The sequence below is a fragment of the Mauremys mutica genome, chromosome 3, assembly GCF_020497125.1.
Source record: "Mauremys mutica isolate MM-2020 ecotype Southern chromosome 3, ASM2049712v1, whole genome shotgun sequence".
NCBI lineage: Eukaryota > Metazoa > Chordata > Testudines > Geoemydidae > Mauremys > Mauremys mutica.
The window spans coordinates 165,373,911-165,395,987 of NC_059074.1; the positions used below are offsets into that span (position 1 = coordinate 165,373,911).

The 22,077-nt window shown below is 43.5% G+C and overlaps 1 protein-coding gene across 1 annotated transcript in view; it reads right to left on the reverse strand.

The window, feature by feature from the left end:
* PTPN14 (protein tyrosine phosphatase non-receptor type 14) overlaps positions 1-22,077 on the reverse strand; it is a 197,183-nt gene that overhangs the window by 87,774 nt on the left and 87,332 nt on the right. The window contains exon 3 of the mRNA XM_045010243.1: positions 9,380-9,549. Coding sequence (XP_044866178.1) covers positions 9,380-9,549 — 170 coding nt within the window. The remainder of the gene's footprint in view (positions 1-9,379; positions 9,550-22,077) is intronic.

The window sequence follows — 22,077 nt, forward strand, 5'->3', positions numbered from 1 at the left end:
AAGCAGCAAAGAATCCTGTGGCACCTTATAGACTAACAGACGTTTTGCAGCATGAGCTTTCGTGGGTGAATACCCACTTCTTCGGATGCAAGTGGGTTGCAAGTGGGATGCAAGTTGGCAAGACTGTTTCTTACATTAGTGTACAGTAGGTGTAATATACCTGTAAAGTTATGTATTGGTATTAACAATGGGCTTGAGTCATTCCTGGGTGGTAGGCCCCAGCTATGCCACTTCAGTCAGGAACATTCTCCTGCAAAGGGGCTGAGAGCCAGCCGCCAAAGCACACAATGGGGGTGGGTTCAGCCCAAGAAAGGGCAGGCCAGGCCATCCACCCTCTCCCACTAGTGATTGCTTCCACCAGCATGGCAAAGGCAGATCTTTAAATATCTATGATAAAGATGTATAACTTTAGAATACTAACAACTCAAAACCTAGCCCTTGGGGAAATGCTGCCATTTAACAAGGCACTATACAAAACCCCGGCTGATTTTAAAAGGTACACAAGTCCCAATGGGAGTGACGTGTATGAATATGAGACTAAGCCCCCAAATGAAAATGAAGTAATATTTCCTAATGATCAACATGAAAGCATTATGCTTTCTAATGCCAGGACATTGCTGTTACAACATTTCTGACCTTCAAAACATACTAACCAGCATTTTTTTCCCCCGCTGCTTTAAAGTAGCCTGGATCTTAACACTTATATTTACACAACATTATTCCATGGAATGGTTAAATATGTACTCAACTCCACCCCCACCACACGCATGAAAACACACTCGCTTTCCAGGCTAAAAACATAGTATAATGTTTTAGATTAGATCTGGGTGTCAACGGCTTCTGAAAATATCTGGCACGAAAAGCTCAGCTTTCAATAACCAACACACAGAGAGAACAAGCTCCTCATTCACTGGAGGGAGTCAGCAGGGAGAAGTGTTTGCAATCCTCAGCAAATTATTTTATAAACAGGAATTCATGCTGAATCTTAAGTCTGCCTTGAAGAAGCTCTTATTTTTAAGTCCACAAGAGAGTTTACCAGCCATTAAAACAACATTTCTAGCTAACATAAAAAATGGAGAAAGAATCCACTGAATGTTGTTAAAGAAAAAAAACGAACACCCCCCCCCCCATCACACTGTAACAATGTGAAGCATTCAGATTTTGCTTGTTTTTTTTAAAGGAAAATATTAAAGCCATTTAAACACTGCTTTGTTTACAATAGAGAAGGGCCATAAAGCTGGTGAATATATTTTGTGCTGCAGTAACTATCAGTATTAAAGAAATCCAGTAGTTTAAAAAAAAATTGTCACAGAAACATTGAAACAGGAAAAGGAAAATACTTCAGATTATCTAGTCTAATACAGGATTCTTCCCTAAGGTAAATTTCATTGCTTTGTCCACTATGAATTTATATGATTCAAGTTTCTGCTGCTTCCTTTGGGAGACTGTATTACAATCCAATCTCATTATTAAGATTTTTATGCTGAAGTCTAACTTGTCCTTTTCTTTATTTCATCACATTGATCCAAAGTGCTATAGCAGGAGTAATCCTTCAGCTAAGGCCAATGAGACAATTGCCAAAGCAAGTCTATGTGTAGCCTACTAATAACTTTTATAGTATCTCTTTAACGTGCATGATCATTCAGTTTCCTTGGAGGGAATTACTGAGTGGGGGACAACAGAGTTTAACTAGAGTAAAAGAGATAAAACTAAGAAGAGGACAATTTAGACTGGATGTCAGGAAAAAAAAAAATCTTCCTAACCATGTGATCTATTAGGCTATGAAAGAGTTTCCCCGCTAGAGAAGTGATCGATGTCTGACTGCTGGAACTGTTAAAACTAGACATGGCGACAGACAGACAGAACTTCAGCCATTCTTTTCCATTTCTAATACCTGCTGTTTAGGATAACGCTTATTGTGCTCTTTCGCTACGATCTCTATATCTGAAAATGGTTACTTCTTTTAAAGTTACAATCAGTGGGCCAGACCTGCAGCTGGTGTAAACTGGAACCGCTACCACTGAAGTCAATGGAGCTACAGCAATTGACAATATGGCCCAGTGCCTTATCAGGTAACACAAAAACAATACACTCTGGAGGCCTTCAAAGTTACTTAACTGGACAACAAACAGTTAAAAACAAACAGTCTTTTCCCTTAGAGCACTGAAAAGCTACAGAACAGAGACATCAGAATCTAGAGATACCAATGGCTAGAGCTGATAACGCCAGACAGGTGAAGTTGTATAGAGCGGATAAAGTCTGCACTTAAGGAGAAATCAAAGTGTGCTCACTTGCTGTATGAGATAACAACCTGCTTCAGAGAGAGGCTGATGCTGCAATGCCAGAAGCTTCCGCAACAGTCCACTGTGAAAATGAGGTGTTCTTAAGAATAACACGTGCAGCAACATTGTCTGGAGTGAGGCTTTCTGTGAGGTGGGACAGATGAGGGATGTCTAACACTCTGCCACTGGTTTGAGACTTAAAATGCCACTTATATATTTTACTGCGGACTTCAGCATAAGAACATAAGAGAGGCCGTACGGGTCAGACCAAAGGTCCATCTAGCCCAGTATCTGTCTACCGACAGTGGCCAATGCCAGGTGCCCCAGAGGGAGTGAATCTAACAGGCAATGATCAAGTGATCTCTCTCCTGCCATCCGTCTCCATCCTCTGACGAACAGAGGCTAGGGACACCATTCTTACCCATTCTGGCTAATAGCCATTTATGGACTTAGCCACCATGAATTTATCCAGTCCCCTTTTAAACATTGTTATAGTCCTAGCCTTCACAACCTCCTCAGGTAAGGAGTTCCACAAGTTGACTGTGCGCTGCGTGAAAAAGAATTTCCTTTTATTTGTTTTAAACCTGCTGCCTATTAATTTCATTTGGTGACCCCTAGTTCTTGTATTATGGGAATAAGTAAATAACTTTTCCTTATCCACTTTCTCCACATCACTCATGATTTTATATACCTCTATCATGTCCCCCCTTAGTCTTCTCTTTTCCAAGCTGAAGAGTCCTAGCCTCTTTAATCTTTCCTCGTATGGGACCCTCTCTAAACCCCTAATCATTTTTGTTGCCCTTTTCTGAACCTTTTCTAGTGCTAGAATATCTTTTTTGAGGTGAGGAGACCACATCTGTACACAGTATTCGAGATGTGGGCGTACCATGGATTTATATAAGGGCAATAATATATTCTCAGTCTTATTCTCTATCCCCTTTTTAATGATTCCTAACATCCTATTTGCTTTTTTGACCGCCTCTGCACACTGCGTGGACATCTTCAGAGAACTATCCATGATGACGCCAAGATCTTTTTCCTGACTCGTTGTAGCTAAGTTAGCCCCCATCATGTTGTATGTATAGTTGGGGTTATTTTTTCTAATGTGCATTACTTTACATTTATCCACATTAAATTTCATTTGCCATTTTGTTGCCCAATCACTTAGTTTTGTGAGATCTTTTTGAAGTTCTTCACAATCTGCTTTGGTCTTAACTATCTTGAGAAGTTTAGTATCAATCTTGAGAAGTTTAGTATCATCTTGAGAAGTTTAGTATCAATCTTGAGAAGTTTAGTATCTACATGTAGGATTTGCACAGCCTCTGCAGGCTCTCAGTGATTAAGAACTTGGCTGCAAAGGCAGGAGTTTTAAATCTGAATTAACAGCCGTGACTTCAGTAGAGTTAACCTAGGCATACACTGATGTAAGAGAGATCAGACTATGGGTTTGGCTACACTTGCAGCTGTACAGCGCTGGGAGTTAAAGCTGTCTTCGTACAGCTGTGTAGGGAAAGCGCTGCAGTGTGGCCACACTGACAGCTACCAGCGCTGCAATGTGGCCACATTTGCAGCATTTGCAGCGGTATTGGGAGTGGTGCATTATGGGCAGCTATCCCAGCGTTCAAGTGGCTGCAACATGCTTTTCAAAAGAGGGGGGGTGTGGAGTGTGACAAGGAGTGTGGGGGAGACAGAGAGAGTGGATTTTTGGAGCTGACACTGTGTCAGCTCCCTGCCTTGCAAGTTCCGACCCCTTCCCCCACCCCTCTCTCTCACTCACTAAATGCAAATAGCCCTCTGTTTTTTTCCTCACAGACCAGATAAGCAGCTACTCCGAAACGCCCCCCCCCCGCATGCCGTGCTGCTTCTCTCCTCAAGCAAACATTCCAAAGGGATACCTCTACCTGCCTCTGCTCGAGCAAACAGTAGCTGTGTTTGTTCTTTAGATAAGCAGCTCCGGGAGCCCCGAGTTCACAACCAAACAAAGAAACAAAGAAAGGCATCACAACAAAACAAAGAGTGTTACCTTTACTTAAAAAGCATTATGGGAAGGTTCCGGAAGTCAGTTACAGCGTAATAAGATTAATCACTGTTTACACTGGCACTCCAGCGCTGCAGCACCAGCGCTGTTCTCTTTATTCCTCTTGTCGAGGTGGAGTACAACCAGCGCTGTAGCCAGGGAGATACAGTGCTGTATGTGCCTTGCCAGTGTGGACTGGGAGTAAGTTACAGCGCTGTAAAGCCACCACCAGCGCTGTAACTCTCAAGTGTAACCAAGCCCTATGGCCTTGTGTATTTGAATCCCTCCTTGTTTCTCTTCTCCAGTCACTCAGTTTTCGCACATTTCTCCCAGCCTATCATGCAACAAGACATTTCATTTTATTTTATTTAGTTTACAAATTTACATTTGAAATTATGTGTATTTAAAAATTCTGATGATCTTTTACACAACATTAATGTTAAGGATCTTTCTACGTTTCTTCTTGTTCTTGTAAAATCACAGTAAGATACAAGCATGTGGCACTTCTTTGCCTCATGCCTTACTTCACACCAGAAGTGTGCATTAATCAGCACTGCATACAGTCTGTCATGTCTCATTACTTCAGGAAAATGCACTCTTGATTAGGCTGAATCAATCCTATGGTACAGACCCCATGGTTTTCTTGACATATATATGATGTTCTGAATATCTATTTTGGCCAATGGCATTGCTATATTGCTCAAATCCATTATTCCACTTTGAATTCTGAAGCAGACAAAGAGACACTCAGCCACCAGGTACAGATGTGACCAAAATTGAAAAGAAAAGCAGTTATGTACTGTACCACATTAACAGCCAAAAACGTTCCACATCACTGAGCTTGCCACAAAGAGGGACTGACTGGAATAGAAAAATGTGTTATCCTTATCAAGGCAATTAAAAGCACCATTTAAAAACAACAGTGACTAATGCAAAAACCATTTGTATTAAAAATTGTAAAAACAGTAACCACACTCCTCAGCATTTGATGATGTTTAACTTTAACTTATCTAAAAAACACAAAACAAAATAGATTCAAAGAAAACATAAGTTCAAATAGCTGAGAGAGGGACTTTTCCTCAATGAAAAAAAAATCAGAAAGGAGAGATGAAAAAAAGAGACCTGAACAAAACAAACTGATCTTGCCAGCAATCTTCTGTTTTTCCCCCTGAATATATTTATGTTCCACATCTAGTCACAACCCAGATTTTCCCCCAGTCCTATTCTCCAGTGAAGTCAAAAGCATCCGTTCATAACAGTCTGTTGCCATGTTAATGGTAATAGCACATTATCAATTCCTCACTTTGCATTTGAAGCAAAATAAAATAGGATGAGAAAGGATGTGAAGAAGAAACCTTTGTTTAAAGCATGAACAGTAAAGCTGGGAGAAAAAAAAGAGGTGGTGATGAAACATAAGAAGAAATGGATGTAAATTGAATTAAAAGAGGGTAGTGCTGGGGCCAGTTTTTCAAAAACATGCTTGGCAGCTACAAACGCTCCTTTTCCATCTGCAAACACATTCATTTCCAAATTTTGCAGGTGCAGTTGTGACTGTCCCTTTCCAAATTTGGTCCCTGCATAAAAGCTGTACATTGCCTTCCTCAAGGAAAATGCAGAGCTGGGAGTGGGATTCAGATTAGGGGCACAATCCACCATGGTGCTGACCGACTCCTACAAGATGCAGAGTACTCTGATCTTCCTACACAGACAAATCAAATCCTCCAAGATGCAGCATGCTGCCTGTGAGGTGCTGTATGCTTTCGAACCCCACTGACTGCAATGCAAGGAAAGATGCTCAGCATCTTGCAGGATTTGGCCCCAGAGGCCCAATTCTGCAAGGGGACAAACACTAATATCACTCAAAATAATGGGCTTAAATTCTACAAGGTACTGAATTCCTCCTGCAAAATGGAATTTTTAAAAAAGGCACTGCAAGATGCACACCACCATGCAAGATCATGCCTGAAGATCGGAATGATCGAGGGACTAAAATGCAATCTCCACACTTCTCCTGGAACTGTCTGCAGTGAGCGGGGACAGCCTGACTGACACTTGTTCAGAAAACAGTATTACACCCACATGAGAGGCAGCCATGAGAGCATGTGGGGTCTGTTTGCAGAACAACAGCTCAATGAAAACAAGTTGGTTTGCTCTAGACATAATACAAAGGCTTATGTTTAAGCACAAATGGTTGGAAGGATGCCTCCTCTGAGTTAACAGCAAATAAAAGGCAGACTTATAATTTCTAATCTATGCAAATATCTACTCTGCAGGGCATCACAAAGACTGCTTTATCAGACACCATGCAAATCCAAGGCGCTTTAAATATCCAAAGCAGACAGCATTTCCACCTGTGATGGCTGGTAACTCGGAGAACAGCTGGATGACTGGAAAAGTTGTTGTTTAACTAGCCTGTAATTGAAATAGCGCCTTCCATGAATAAATCTTTTGCTAATGTGCCAAGACCCCTACTCCCAACCCAATTGCTTCTGCTACAGTTGCCATTAAGGGGCAGATAGTTTGAGAAATCCTAGAAAAATCTGTGGGAAATCAGGTCACATAGTTTTGCTAACACTTAAGTAGTAAAACTGCCACTGCTCACACAGCAAAAAAGAGTCTGCACTTATATTAGACTCTGCTATGAATTTCTAAACTGGAAAGGCACTTTTACCTAAAATTTCTTGGTGTAGTTTTCTGCCACCATGGACTTTCTGTTATCTTATTCACTCATCCAATAATGAGTTATCATAATGTGCATTTATAAAGGCAACCATCACCGTACTTCATGGGCTCACTTCACGTGATTTAGATGAAGAGTCAGTATCATCTTCCCAAATACAGGGCCCTGTTTAGGTGACTAATAAGTTGATCTGTAGTCAGTTTATTATACTAATTCTCCTGTCTAGGCAAGGCAGGGCTTCAGGAGTCTCTATCCCGCCCTGCGGATCCCAGTTCTTTTTAACTGATGGACAATTTTTATGTTAAAAGGCGTAACAGCCTTCCTATATCATTCCACGGCGTTAAAGGTGAATTTACCCCCCCCCCCCGGGTGGGATTTCCAGAAGCGCTCAGTGTTGGCCTAACTCTGCTCCCATTGAAGTCAATGGTAAAACTCCTCAATTATGCCACTGCTGAGTGCTTCTTCAAACCCAACCAGTAAATGTCTGGTCAGCTGTGCCATCTTGGGTGGACCAGCCGGAGCGTAATACTGACAGTGGCAATTTGTTCCTGTCTCCCCTAACTTTCACCCACCTAGCTGGAAACCATTTCCCAATTTCCTCTTAAATCCTAGCATTTCTCCCCTTTGATCTTGCCTGCTCCTTAGTCACAGTTACTGGATGCTTATGTGCAACTGAGTTGTCGCTATCTGGAGGTGTTAGATGGAGTCAAGCTCATTCTATCTTTAAAGAGACAGAATTTACATTTCTGGGGTATAGTTTCCTCTCATCAGTATTTTCACAATGTATGGAGTACTGTCATATCAGACTCCCTGTGTCACAGGGAGAGTGCAGGAGAGCACACAGCCAATTGGACATCCTACCTTCCCTCCACCCACAAAGGCCAAGGATGATTCCACCCTCTTCCATACCACAAGAAGTGGGATCTGGGCTCTTGGTTGTCCCTTCACTCCTGGAAGTCGGGAGGGGCATTTGGCTCATAAACCACTACAGAACCACCACTTCCTAATCTTATAGTGCAGGGGCAGAGAAAACTTTGCCAGTAAACGAATTGCCTTGAATTCTGAATATTTGTGGACTACATGTATATTTGTTGCCCTGAACACTTTATATAACAATCCACGAATATAAATCAAAGCCAGGAATTCCAGGCCCTGCAGTTAGTGGAAAGCCTAGATTAAGAGAGGAGTTTTAGATCACACTCTAAACATGACCAGGCTTAGGCTTAGACGTATTTCAAGCAAGAGCAAAATTCCTGAAGTAAGGCGCTCACCACCAGCAAGGCTCTCTCATTGGCTTCACAGGCAGTAACATTTTTGGTTTGTTTTTGGTAGTTTTGCACCTTTAAATGGAGTGAATGACATGTTTGATCAGAAGAACATACTCGAACAAAATCAAATTCCAATTAATACAATTTGTAATTAATAGGCCAGACACAAGGCTGCTGCTAGCATACACCAAAGAGCAGTACTTTCAGGAAGGGGAGCTCTGGAAACTCCATCAGGAGGACAGAGCCAGTCAATACACCCTCAAATACGGAACATGGCCTAGCACTGATCCTATGGAGCACTGACTAGAAGTTAAAGCTTCCTCTCCTAGAAATAGGGTAGTCAAATCCCCATCCTGGGGAGCAGCTGCCTCACGTGGAGCAGTGGTCATATGCCGTTCTGTCTGTCTGTGGGTTGTTGTCATTACTTTAAGTTTGACTATTCTCCATAAACATCCTGTTATTCAAGATTTGTCAGAAATTATTAGACACTTTGCCTACTAGTCTTCGCTCAACTGACCTTTGATGCTTCAGACAGATATCCTCCACTTCCCATGGTGGAAGCAAACAGGCAACAGGCTAGACTCTCAGCATCTGCCAGGCCAGATTCCCATTTCTAGTTCAGGGTGGATAGGGCGGGCTTCTGGAATGGAGTCAAAAGAGGCTCTGCATGGCCTGTGCTCCATGTTAAATCCCTGGAGCTGGGCTAGGAGATCAGTGCCCCGCTCCACCAACCGGTCAATGGGTGCCAGAGACTCCAATGGATGGAGAGGAGCTACATGGAGTCCCTCAGTGAGTGTCTCCCTTCCTCGCTGCTGGGGCTGTCCCTCTTCACTGCTGGCCCTATCAAGTTCCCCTGCCAGTTGATGCAGGCAGATAGCATTTTTATCTCCTGTTTTTAATGTGTATTTTATCATCTCGTTTTTGCAGAACACTAGCTGATGCAACACGCAGAGTAAATCTTTTCAAATGGATATGCCAACTGGTCATTTCTCTCACTGGTTTTACTTGGAACCGGACAGGAAGGGAACAAAATAAATGACACAATCTTAAAAATCAAAACCAAAAAGAGTAATTGTCCATTCATACCCAGCTATTGCTACAGATTTACTATCAACAGAAGGAATTCACATACCTTGTGACCTCCTGCTGCAGTCGGGACACATTGGGCACATAGAACATTACCCCAAAGAAAAGCAAAGGCTCATTGGCAAATTTGTCCAGCTGTTTCTTCAGAGGTTTTTCCAGTTCTACCCATCGTGCTTGCTGGCTCTTGCTGAGAAACCAAAGGCCAAAGTAGTGTGTCTAGATAAAGAAGTAAAATAGAGACAGTTTATTTTCTGAGCCAGTTTACCAAGACCACACACACACAACTGAGGTCATAAATACAAATAAGAATGGAAGGCAATAGTGTGTCAATTTTCCCAACCCAGATGCAAGGCCAAAGTTGTCTTTTGCTTCTTAGGACTAATTTGAAGAAGATGTCAAATAATTTTTGAAATACAGTGTACATCACAATGCAGGATCAGTGCTTTTCTCTACTGTCTATACAAGGTTGCCCGTTAAGGATTTGTCTACTCAGCAATTAAACACCCATAGCTGGCCTGCGTCAGCTGACTCCGGCTCACAGGGCTCGGGCTGCGGGGCTGTAAAACTGCCATGTGGACATGCATCTGTTGCAGAGAAAGTTGATGCCAACTGCCAAGTTGAAAAATACCTCTTCTATTTGGAGGGTTTTGAGAGGGGTGTGGTGGTAGTTTCCCCCTCCCCCCCCCCATCTAGCACAATGAGATACAAAGAATCTACACATGGAACTTTAGGATTAAAGTAAAAGATTTTATACACATTCAGACTTTTTTCATGAAGTTTTGAAAGGTCTCAAATTCTTTCTGTATCAATATGAAAACACATTATAACAGCTCAATTTTTTCCCCCAAAACAAATGGTTTTTGGCCAGTTCTAGTACTAATAAGCCCTTGAAGTGTGATGTTAGCATGTGTTAGAAATCAATGTTTCTGCATGTATATCTACTAAGAAAAACATGTACATTCCAAGAAACTCCATGTCATGTACATAAGGCTGGTGCCATGTGGAACATAAGGCAATTTTTAGAAAACTCTGGAAGAAAACTCTACCAACTTTTTTTCCCTACAGCTCTTTGTATGTGTGTGAAAGGTACGAGGCTGAATTCTGGCAACATGTTCTCTTTCTATCCACAAAGTGGGTACACCATGGGTACTGCCATCGCAAACTTCCCCTCAAAGTACCACTTTGAAGTACAGTTCATTGCAAGTGCTGCTTCAGTCACTACCAGCCTCTTTGCTGAAATAGTCTACAGTGTTGCAATTTCTGCTAGTTGTGGCAGTGGCAGTTTTTCTGTGGATACTTGTCCAATGAAAACTGGTGATCTGTGTGAAATGAGCTATTTATCTTAATCCAAAGAGCCATCAGATGGTACCAGCTTTTGGGAATGATATATCTGGGCTGGTTCTGAATCATTTGCCTACAGATGAAAGGCACTCTATTCCATGGCTAATACCCAGAGGCAGAGTCTCCATATTTCTGAATTACTTACCTTGCTATACAGGAGGTCAGTAATCTTCAGGTTGTTTAACTCCTTTAGCATTATAAAATATTTGAAAGTGTCAAGAATTAATGCCTCAGTGAACTTTCTTTTATTTTAAGTCAGGTAGCTGAGATTCAGCCAATTGGTACAGCTCTTTTGAGTCATTTATCGCATACATAGAAAAGTACTCTGTGCACTCACAAGTGTATCCAGCCTTTCAGTTTGTGACTTACTTCTCCTCCCTTAAAGCATATCACTTCTTCTACATTCCATAAATGCCCACTGTACTTTCCACCTTTTTTTCCACAGGTCATCATTCAATTATCTGAGATGCATACTGCCCTCAAACTGCCTGTTACATCTACCAGAACATGCCAGAAGTTTAGAAGTCAGAGGTGAATTCACTTCATTTTCCTTGGAAAGTTTAAAGTAGTTCAAAATGTTTGATTTTATTTTCCCTTAGTTTTTATTCCCAGGGTAAAATGACTTCTGCTGTTCAAAGCCTCTTATTGGCAGTATTTATATTTTTTTTCCTAGCCTTTGAATAACAGATGTAAACTTTAGACTACAAATAATCTTGGTTATTTGGGTGATTTTTAAGATCACTGACATTGGAAACTTCAATCCAAGATGACATGGATTACTGCTGCAAGCCCTTTAATAACTTGAAAGTTCAGTACAGTATCTTCAGTAAGGCCTGTGTCATTTCATGTTCAATGTGAACTAGTTAGTTTCAAGAGTTCATGTATTAAAGGATTTCTTCTGAAAGGTGGTAAAATTACTATACTTTTTTCTACTCCCACACATTCCTTTTCCTTGCAATCTCTCCTCTCCTCCCACCTGCAACTAAGGGCTTGGCTACACTTACAAGTTGCAGCGCTGGGAGTTACAGCGCTGGTCATGCAGCTGTGGAAGGGCCAGCGCTGGAGTGTGGCCACACTGACAGCTACCAGCGCTGCAGTGTGGCCACACTTGCAGCACTTTCCAGCGCTGTATTGAGAGGTGCATTGTGGGCAGCTATCCCACAGAGCACCTCGTCCCGTTTTGGCGCCGTTTTGGCGCTGAGTATTGTGGGAAGGGGAAGGAAGTGTGCGGGTCATTCCGCTTCCTGTTTGCCAGCGCCCCGTGGTGCATCGCTTCACATCCCAGCATTCACTCTTTCCAGCAGCGTTTGGCGCCATTGTGAGTGTCTTTCTGTTACTCTCTGTGTGAATCGCGATTTCTGTGGCAAATGGAGCCCGATCTGCTGAGGACTCTGCTGATGAGTGTCACCAGCACAACACGTTTGGCAGTCCAGCTATTCCTTCAGCTCCAAAGTGACAGTGAGGATTCCGACGATGATATCAATATGGATTTGCCTGCCGCGTGTGACACTAAAGTGCTTGCGGCATTTACGGAAATGCTCAGCACCGTTGAACGCCGCTTTTGGGCTCGGGAAACAAGCACTGAGTGGTGGGATCACATCGTCATGGAAGTCTGGGATGACGAGCAGTGGCTGCAGAACTTTCGTATGAGAAAAGCCACTTTCATGGGACTGTGTGCTGAGCTCGCCCCCACTCTGCGGCGCAAGGACACAAGATTGAGAGCTGCCCTGACGGTGGAAAAGCGAGTGGCTATTGCAATCTGGAAGCTGGCAACTCCAGACAGCTACCGGTCGGTCGGGAACCAGTTTGGTGTGGGAAAGTCGACCGTGGGAATCGTTTTGATGCAAGTTTGCAAGGCAATTAATCGCATCCTGCTAAGAAAGACCGTGACTCTGGGGAGCGTGCAGGACATTGTGGATGGCTTTGCACACATGGGTTTCCCTAACTGTGGAGGGGCGATAGATGGGACGCATATTCCTATTCTGGCCCCCCCCCACCTGGCATCAGAGTACGTTAATCGGAAGGGGTATTTCTCTATGGTTCTCCAGGCGCTTGTGGATCACCGCGGGCGTTTCATTGACATTTACACAGGCTGGCCTGGAAAGGTGCATGATGCACGCATCTTTCGGAACAGTGGCCTGTTCAGGAAGATGCAGGCAGGGACTTTTTTCCCAGACAGGAAGATCACAGTAGGGGATGTCGAAATGCCCACTGTGATCCTTGGAGACCCCGCGTACCCGTTACTGCCTTGGCTCATGAAACCCTATACAGGGAAGCTTGACAGGAGCAAGGACCGGTTCAACTACAGGCTGAGCCGGTGCAGAATGACTGTGGAGTGTGCTTTTGGGCGTTTAAAAGCCCGCTGGCGTTGCTTGTATGGGAAGCTAGACTTGGGGGAAAGCAGCATCCCCGCGGTTATATGCGCTTGCTGTACCCTCCATAATATTTGTGAAGGGAAGGGTGAAACATTCAGTGAGGCATGGACCACCGAGGTTCAAGTCCTGGAGGCTGAATATGCACAGCCAGAGAGCAGGGCTAATAGAGAGGCCCAGCACAGGGCTACAAGGATTAGGGATGCCTTGAGGGAAGAATTTGAGGCTGAAAGCCAACAATAATGTTTGCTGCCTTGCATGGGAGTGAATTGCACTGCTTACACTGTTATGCTATTATCCATAATAATAATATGATTTGTAGTGCCTCTTTCTTTACTGGGCTAAGGTATCTTTCACTATCTGCTATAATAAAGACTGTTTTCAAAGCCAAGAATTGTTTTATTGAAAAGAAAAAAACTTCCTTGACAGACAGACAGACACACAACATTTCATGAACACAAGAGGGCAGGGTGTGGGTTGGTGAACTGTACAGTCACAAGTTTGCATATGCCCTGTCTGGATTGCTGTTTAATGAATCCTGCACTTCAGGGTTCATATACTGCATGGTGATGGGGGTTGAATGCAGAGGGTAAGGGTGGTGGTAGGTATCAGGGCTGGTTGGGGAACGTACAGGTGTTGGAGGCAGCTGGTGGTGGTAAGAACCTGGATGCTGGGGAAAGGTGGTTTGAGCTGACATTGGGGCACAAGGCACAAAGGACGGGGCGGGTGGGGGAGTAGCACGGTAGTGCTCTGCTTGCATGGCAACGAGTGACTCTATAGACTCCGCTTGGCGCTCCAGGATGCTTAGCAGCCGCTCCGTGGTTTTCCTCTTGGCCACTGCATTTCTCTTGCGTGTCCTGCTTTCTTTCTCTCGCCAATCCTTCAAGTCCTTACTCTCTCGAGCAGACTGATTAAGAACAGTTTTCAGCATGTCTTCTTTGCTCTTTCGGGGATTTTTTCTCAAATTTTGAAGCCTCTGTGATGTTGAACATCTGGGCAGTCCAGTAGTCAAGGTCACTGTAGAAACAGAAATGACAACATTTAACACGGGCAGCATTGTATCCACTATCTCCAGACATGAATTGTTACACTGAGGGAGTGAGTTCTTATTTAAGCATTCTTTTACCCACACGCATAACACTACAGAAGCCACGACATGGTGAGTGAGCAGTGCTTATATGGGGAGAAGTGGGGCTTGGGTGTAAGAGGGGAGCTGGTTGCTTCGGGTAATCTGGAGTGCTAGAGGGGTTGAGTGAAATGAAGATGCAGATGCAGGGGTGATCTTATCTCCCTATCTCTTCACTAAAGAGTCTCCCAACATTTTTCACAGGACTTAATCCTGGAAGATGTTTCCCTACTGCGAGTCACTAGGGAACAGCGGGGGGCTCTTTTAGAGCAATGTGGATTCCGCCCGGGACCCTATGCGGCTTGCCTGTGTTCAGAAATGGTCCCCCCACCACTGGCAGAAGAGTGGCGCGGACGCGTCACCGTCACTGGGACAAGGGACACAGTGGCTCTGCCTATAAACCTGCGCAGGCATATTGCCCACGCTCTGGATGAAGCTTTTGCTGAGATAACTGAGGCAGATTACCGCGACGTGATAGACCACATCAACGGGCTATTCCACATCTAGAGGCTGGCATGCATGCATCCATAACCCCCCCTCCTCTCCAGAAACATTTCACCCAGAAAATAAAAGCCGCTTACCGGTAACACGCTCCTCTGCTTGTCCTTCTGCAACTGCTGGCTGCTGCGATTGCGTGCTTTCCTCCTGGCTTGAGAAGAGCTCCTGGCTGCATGCCTCCAGGGAATCTGCGGTTTCTTCCCCCATGCCAGGAGCTTCATTCGCGGTTTCCTCCCCCCCCCACGCCTCCGCCTCCGCCGCCTCCTCCGCCTCCTCCTCCTGTCCCCCAGCCTGCTCAGAAGTGTCCATCGTTATCCTGGGATTGGCAGTGGGGTCACCCCCAAGTATCTCATCCATCTCCCTGTAAAAACGGCAGGTCGTGGGAGCAGCTCCGGATCGTCGATTCCCCTCTCGGGCTTTGTAATAGGCACTCCGCAGCTCTTTAATTTTCACCCTGCATTGTACTGCGTCCCGATCATGGCCCCGATCCAGCATGGCCCTTGATATCTGCTCAAAGATATCGTAATTCCTACGGCCGGAGCGCAGCTGTGCCTGAACAGATGCCTCACCCCAAACACTGATGAGGTCCTGCAATTCACCAGTGCTCCATGCTGGGGCTCGTTTGCCGCGTGGAGGCATGGTCACCTGTAACTGATTAAAACTGATTGCACTCCACACCTGGCTGCAGCAAACAGGAAGGAGATTTTTAAAGGGCGGGTCACCTGAGGCAAGAGCAGTAGAGTGCAAACTGATGTGCAGAGTGGCTGAACAGGAATTCTGGGATAACTACTTATTCCCTGGAGGACAGGTAAAGCGCTGGTGAGTGTCCACACCTGCTGGGCAGCGCTGGATCACCAGCGCTGCACTCCTTATACCCCTGCCGGGATGGGTTTTCAGCCAGCGCTGCAACCAGGGAGTTGCAGCGCTGGTTGTGCCCTGCAAGTGTGGACGGGGTGTTGTTGCAGCGCTGGAAAGCCTCCACCAGCGCTGCAACTTGTAAGTGTAGCCAAGCCCCTGATCTTATCTAACCTAGCAATGAATTAGTAAGGAAGGAACATTCATTTGATGATTACCTATATGGAATGATTATGTAGCAGGAAATTAGTTTTAACTATGTGTTTATTATTTTTTTAAGTTTATACTTCGGGATGCATTGTTGCCTCTAAATGTTTTATTCTGCCTATTCCTTTAAGATCTTGATGGGAATTCTACATTGGTTTTAAACAAAACAGGGACAGTTTGCCTCACCTTACCAAACAACTGCAAAGAGTAAGGCAGAAGTCACAATTTTCAAACAGCCTTGCCTATAATATGCATTGTATTATACATTTTTATTTAAATACACTTTTTCATCAGAATTTGAGGTGGTTGAAATTTTTCTTTAAATAAAAAGTTGCAAAAAGTTCCAACATTTTCAACATTGTTTCCATTTCACAGGGTTTAATATACTTTTTAATATATTTCATATATTTTTATTGACATTTTTATCAAAGACTTTATTGAAATGTTTAGTTTTACTTTAAAGTGGATACCAGTATAACCCTTCCTCCTATTGTTCTACTAATGTACCTCAACCCTGACGTGGAGGGACCCCAACTATAGGGATGAAAGGGCAGAACATATCAATATCTGTTCATTCCTTGGCCTCTTAGAATCATAGGGTTAAAAGAGACCGCAAAGGTCATCTAGTCTAATCCCCTGCCAAGATGCAGGATTTGTTGTGTCTAAACCATCCAAGACAGATGGCTATCCAGCCTTCTTTGTGAAAACCTCCAGTGAAGGCGATTCCACAACTTCCCTAGGCAGTCTGTTCCACTGTTTTACTGGTCTTACAGTTGGGAAGCTTTCACTGAGGACATGTCTAACCAGGGACTCATAACAAAGTTGAGCCAAATTAAATGAAGGTGTGAAGTTAAAGTGCATTAATGTACTTTACATGGTGGGTTCAAAGATATAATAATCAGTTCGTTAAAAATGAACAATGAGACCTTTATTAATACAAAACTTTGTTGTAAAGGCTTAAAAATCCCACAACTTTCAGTTTAATCAATTTTTGCTATACAGTAGTACCTCGGAGTTACAAACACCTTGGGAATGAATGGAGGTTGTTTGTAACTCTGAACAAAACCTTATAGTTGTTCTTTCAAACGTTTACAGCTGAACATTGACTTAATATAGCTTTGAAACTTTACTATGCAGAAGAAAAATGCTGCTTTCCCTTTAGTTTTTTAATAGTCTATGTTTCACGCTGTGCTGTACTGTACTTGCCTTTTTTTTAATTTCTGTCTCTGTGGCTGCCTGATTACATACTTCCGGTTCCAAATGAAGTGTGTGGTTGACTGGTCAGTTTGTAACGCTGAACTTCTACTGTAACCTACAGTCTATAATAGAGACATCCCTACTCATTTGTCAGACAGCATGGTGGGAATGCCTGGAGCAGGGAGGCTAATAACACCTATTGAAGTAATTAACTTAAATCAAAGAAATCTAGTGACTCAACACTTATTGGTATGTTCAGCTATAAAGACAAGTATAAATTGAACTCTAAGCAAGAGGAAGAGTCCCTGCTGCTTTAGCCATAAAGCATCAGCATACCGCTAATAGAAGAGTTCCCCCTAATCCCATGCTAGGATATCAATTCAATACTGATTTAGAGGGGAGATCACCGCTTACTGCAGCTGCTTGTTCTCTGAAGGTTCTCCCATTCATGTACTGACTGACTGTTTAGTTTGAGACTGAGACAAGTCAGACACATTTGAGGCAGTAGGACTGCAGAATGCAGGACTTCCTGTTATGTCCAGCCAGTACTTGGATGGGATCTCTTCAAAGAAAAGCCCAGAGTGCTTTAGTAAGAGGTGCTGATGATTCAGTAAGGAGCACTCTTCCTTCTGCCTCCGTACTGAACCAGTGATCCATGTGAAGTTCTGTGGCACCATATGGTGCTAGAGGTGCCATTTTTCTTACTTAAAAAGGTAGGGTTACACCCAACCCCATTATGCCTGGCTACTGAGAGTAGCAGAATATCAAGGTAAAGTTTGCAGTGCATGCTTAATATCAACCAACTAATCTATTAATCAGTTAAAAAGTGCATTATTGATTTACATATCCTTAACCAAAATAAAGAAACAGTTTCACAGCCAGCTAGCACAGCAAAATTCTTCTGTAATAGTTCATACAGACACTCCTCTCCAATAAAAGAACTGGTGTAAGTCCTATTATATTAAATTCCTTTCCTGCTCTCTGTGTGTGGAAGATATGCTAAAAGTACAAAAAAAATGAAGGCCTACAAGGTTTACATAAAACTTTATCTTATTGCAACTGATAACTGCCAACAACTCAAAATGAATCAGGACTGCAAGCTGATCCTTACTAGAAAGGATTCAAGCTGGTTTTACAGTAGTTACATGGCTACGTTTTCAGCTGACCTATACTTGACTCCTGACTGAGTCAGGGAAAGAACTGTATTCCCTGGAGATCAAATAAAAATATGCATAACCCATTAAATTCTGTTTTTCAGTCATGTGTGGTACAGTGATTGACAGCTCTTCCACGACAACACACAGTCAACTCAAGCAAATCGAGTTTTGTTTTTAACAAAATATTTTCTTTACAAGTCAGCCTGACTGAAAGGTGTGTTTATTTCTGATCCTGAGGGTACAATTTACAACACACCTGGAAGTTATATAACAGGAGAACTAGTACAAGTATATCAAATTTAAAACAATTACTGTTTATTTTTAATAGAGTCTTTCATACAATTAACATCACTAGACACCCCAAGGTCTAAAATAGTGATTTTTAGATAAACACACAAAAATATGCAATTTTATAAAAGAGATTAAAGCAGGATTAGAAAAACTATTTAGATAAAGGCAAGGTGAAGGTAGAACTCAAGGTTAGAGAGAGAGAAGAGAGGCAATTTTCAGGAAGGAGACATTGTGCAGAGTTGTGCAAGACTGTTCTTTGGCCTAAACTTTCCCCATGCCTAGCCTGAGACACTGCATCTTGATGCATGGAGGTTCTGTTAAGTCTTAGAAGCCTTGCCCCACAATTCAGAGGAAGCAGTAGATCAGTTTGGTCGCTGCAACTAGAGCTAGTCAAAGAAAAGGTGACAGAACTATATTCTGTAGAAATAGGCAGCTCTAAATAGATCCAAACATTTTGCGAAATTGGGCTGATTTTGTCGGAATTTTATTTCAGAAAAAAATGGAGGAAAAATTTCTGAGGCATTCTGACATTTTCAGAATGAAATGCTTTGTTTTTTTATTTTGAAACTACTTTTATATAGACTATTTACATTTTGTATTATATTCTACTATAATATAATCAAAGTATTAAAAAGTTGAAACTGAAACAAAACATTTGAATGAAATGGTGGGGGGAGGGTATTTTCCTTTCTGGAGAACTTCTGTTTTTCAGTTTTTGTTCTAATTCAGAATGAAGACAAATTTCAAAAATCTCAAAATCCTTCAGGAAACAGAACTTCTGTCTTTGGCATAGTTCTGTTTACTACTGCTCCCAAAGCAGGGGTGGCTCTACGAATTTCGCCGCACCAAGCAGGGCGGCGCGCTGCTCCCACTGCTGGGCGCCGGTCCCGCGCCTTCGCGGGACCTCCCGCAGACATGCCGCTGGTCCCGCGCCTACGGTGGAGCTTCTGCAGGCATGCCTGCGGGAGGTCCACACGAGCCGCGGGACCAGTGCACCCGCCGCAGTCATGCCTGCGGGAGGTCCGGTTGTCCCGCAGCTCCGTTGGACCTCCCGCAGGCATGACTGCGGAAGGTCCACCGGACCCGCCTGCCACCCTACCATTAAAATGCCGCCCCATGCGCGCGCTTGGCGCGCTGGGGTCTGGAGCCGGCCCTGTCCCGAAGGCAGGTGGCCCTGTGAGGAGGTGGATCTGCCTGCCCCATGCAATAGAGCAGGGGTTCTCAACCTTCTTTCTGAATGGGCCCTCTCCCCACACACACACGCTATAAAAACTGCATGGCCCACATGTGTCACAACAACTGGTTTTTTGCATATAAAAGCTGAGGCTGGCATTAGGGAGTAGCAAGCTGGGTAACTGCCTGGGGCTCCATGTCACAGAGGGCCCCATTAAGCTATATTGTTCAGGCTTTGGCTTCAGCCCCAGATGGCAGGGCTCAGGTCCCCGGGCTTCAGCCCCATACATCAGGGCTTCCGCTTTCTGCCCTGGGCCCTAGACTTGGTGGCTCCCCTGAAACCTGCTCGAGGCACCCCAGACTTCTGGTTGAGAACCACTGCAATAGAGTTCACTGCACAACTGGACTCACCGTTGCACAGTGAGTCTCCTCTGTACAAATCCCCTATCTCAGCACAATTACATGGGTTACACTGACTGGGACCTGTGCAGTTTTAGAAGAGGAGACAGGATTTGACTCTCAAAACCTCTACTCTTTGCTCTGAGCTTTACTGAAATGCACCACAAAACGTGCAGCTACTAAAATCTAAAAGCTACTAACAGCTTATGAAAAACACTATTTGAAATTCTGATTCACTGCCACATTTTCTGCCTGTATGTGTGCGCACACGCACAGAGGGGATTCTTCCTTCATTCTTTATCACTATTGACATTTGTATGAAAACTGTCTATACATTTTCATCTTCTCTATCTATTTATATCCTATTTGCCATTTGTGACATCACAACTTGCTGTTGGAAAAACTATTTGGTGTCACATTAAATGTGATAAGTTTATCAGCTGGGAAATCTGATAACTTAAGAAAACTGTCAGCCTTCACATGAGTAATATGACCTCCTACCAGCAGGTGGAGACATGAAAATTGGAAATTCCAATGACATTTGTACTATCAAGCACCTAAGAACATTAGCTCTGGTGGAGGAATCTAGATTAAGAAACTTTCCCAGCAGTAAAGAACTTCACGAAAGGAAATTAAAAAACGAATTGCATCTTTTTTTAAAAAGTGTAATAAGAAAACCATGAGAAATAGATCGAAAAGGAACAATAAGTGAATACTACTAACAACACTGCTCAGATAAAGTTAAACATGCAAGGATAGGCATGCTAAAACTAGATGGGAGTAATGGTATAGTCTCAGAGCTGCAAAGACGAAGCCTACTGGTCTGACAGTTTCATCCTCAGACACTGGGTAGGTGTTCATTTGAACTAGTTTAAATTAGGAAAAACTAAGTTAAAGGTAACCACGGTACCCTCTCTTCTTTGTTTTGTGGGTCAGCTTAAATATTGGGAACGCTAAATGCAGTACCCCAAATCGATACATGGGGTATAGGAAGCATCTGAGAAGGAAAACCCCTGAAAATCTCCCACCCCTGCCAAAAGCAGTGCGAAAGCAAAGGCTGGACATTAAGCCTGTTATGGTGAGAATTACAGAAGGATGCCGATGTGGCTGTCCAGCCCTGCCCGAGGGGATAAACCGCCCCTCTGGGTCAAGAATTAGGCTAATGCCAATAGCTGAATGCCTCAGAACTCTAAGAGTAGGGGCTCTTCCTTTAGCTACTTAGGCTTCTTGATTCACTCCCTCACCCATCCATCCATTTACAGAGGCTGCAGTACCCTTCTTCATGTCCCTCTACCGAATTAAAAGACTTCCAGTCTGTCTAGCCTCAAGGAGAACCAGAGTGTGGAATAGTCACACACGGACTTCCTCTTTTTTCTTCAGTGGAAACAGACTGACACCAAACTAAGTCTTTCCCTAACTCGTGTCCTGACTCCTATCCCATTAACTTGCAAAGTGTTTAACTGGGTTAAGTATAGCTGCTTCATGTCTTAGCACCGTCACGTGACCAGCAGGGACCGTAAGACCAAAAGTGAATTCCGTAAGCGAGGTCACTTTAAACAGCATTCCAACACCAAATGCCAGAGCAGTGTAAGTTGTAAATCTTATCGTCATCTGGACATTGACTCTAAGGGCCAAATTCATTACTGCTGTAACTCAACTAAAAACATGAAAATGGCCATAAAGCTGCCACTCTAAGTGGTCCAGTAGATAGAGTGCTAGCTTGACATTTGAGAGACCCAGGTTCAAATCCCTGATCCACAATGGACTTCCTTTGTGACCTTGGGCAAGTTACAACCTTTCTGTGCCTTAGTTCTGCACCTGTAAAACGGGGATAATAGCACTTCCCTACCTCATAGAGGTATTGTGAGAAAAAATACATTAAAGATTGTGACGTGCTCAGATTATACAGGGGCCATACAAGTACCTAATATAGATACCTCTGGAGTAGCATCTGTTTACAGCTCATCTGAATTTTGCCCTACATGCCTTCAGAGAATTTGTTTCCATCCTGGCACAATCTAAGACATAACATAGGCTCACGAGCACTGGTGCCACCTGCCAGCTATGCAGGACCTGGAGAAATATGGATTGTAAATGAAAGACCCAGGACTCATCAGCAAGTCTCTGC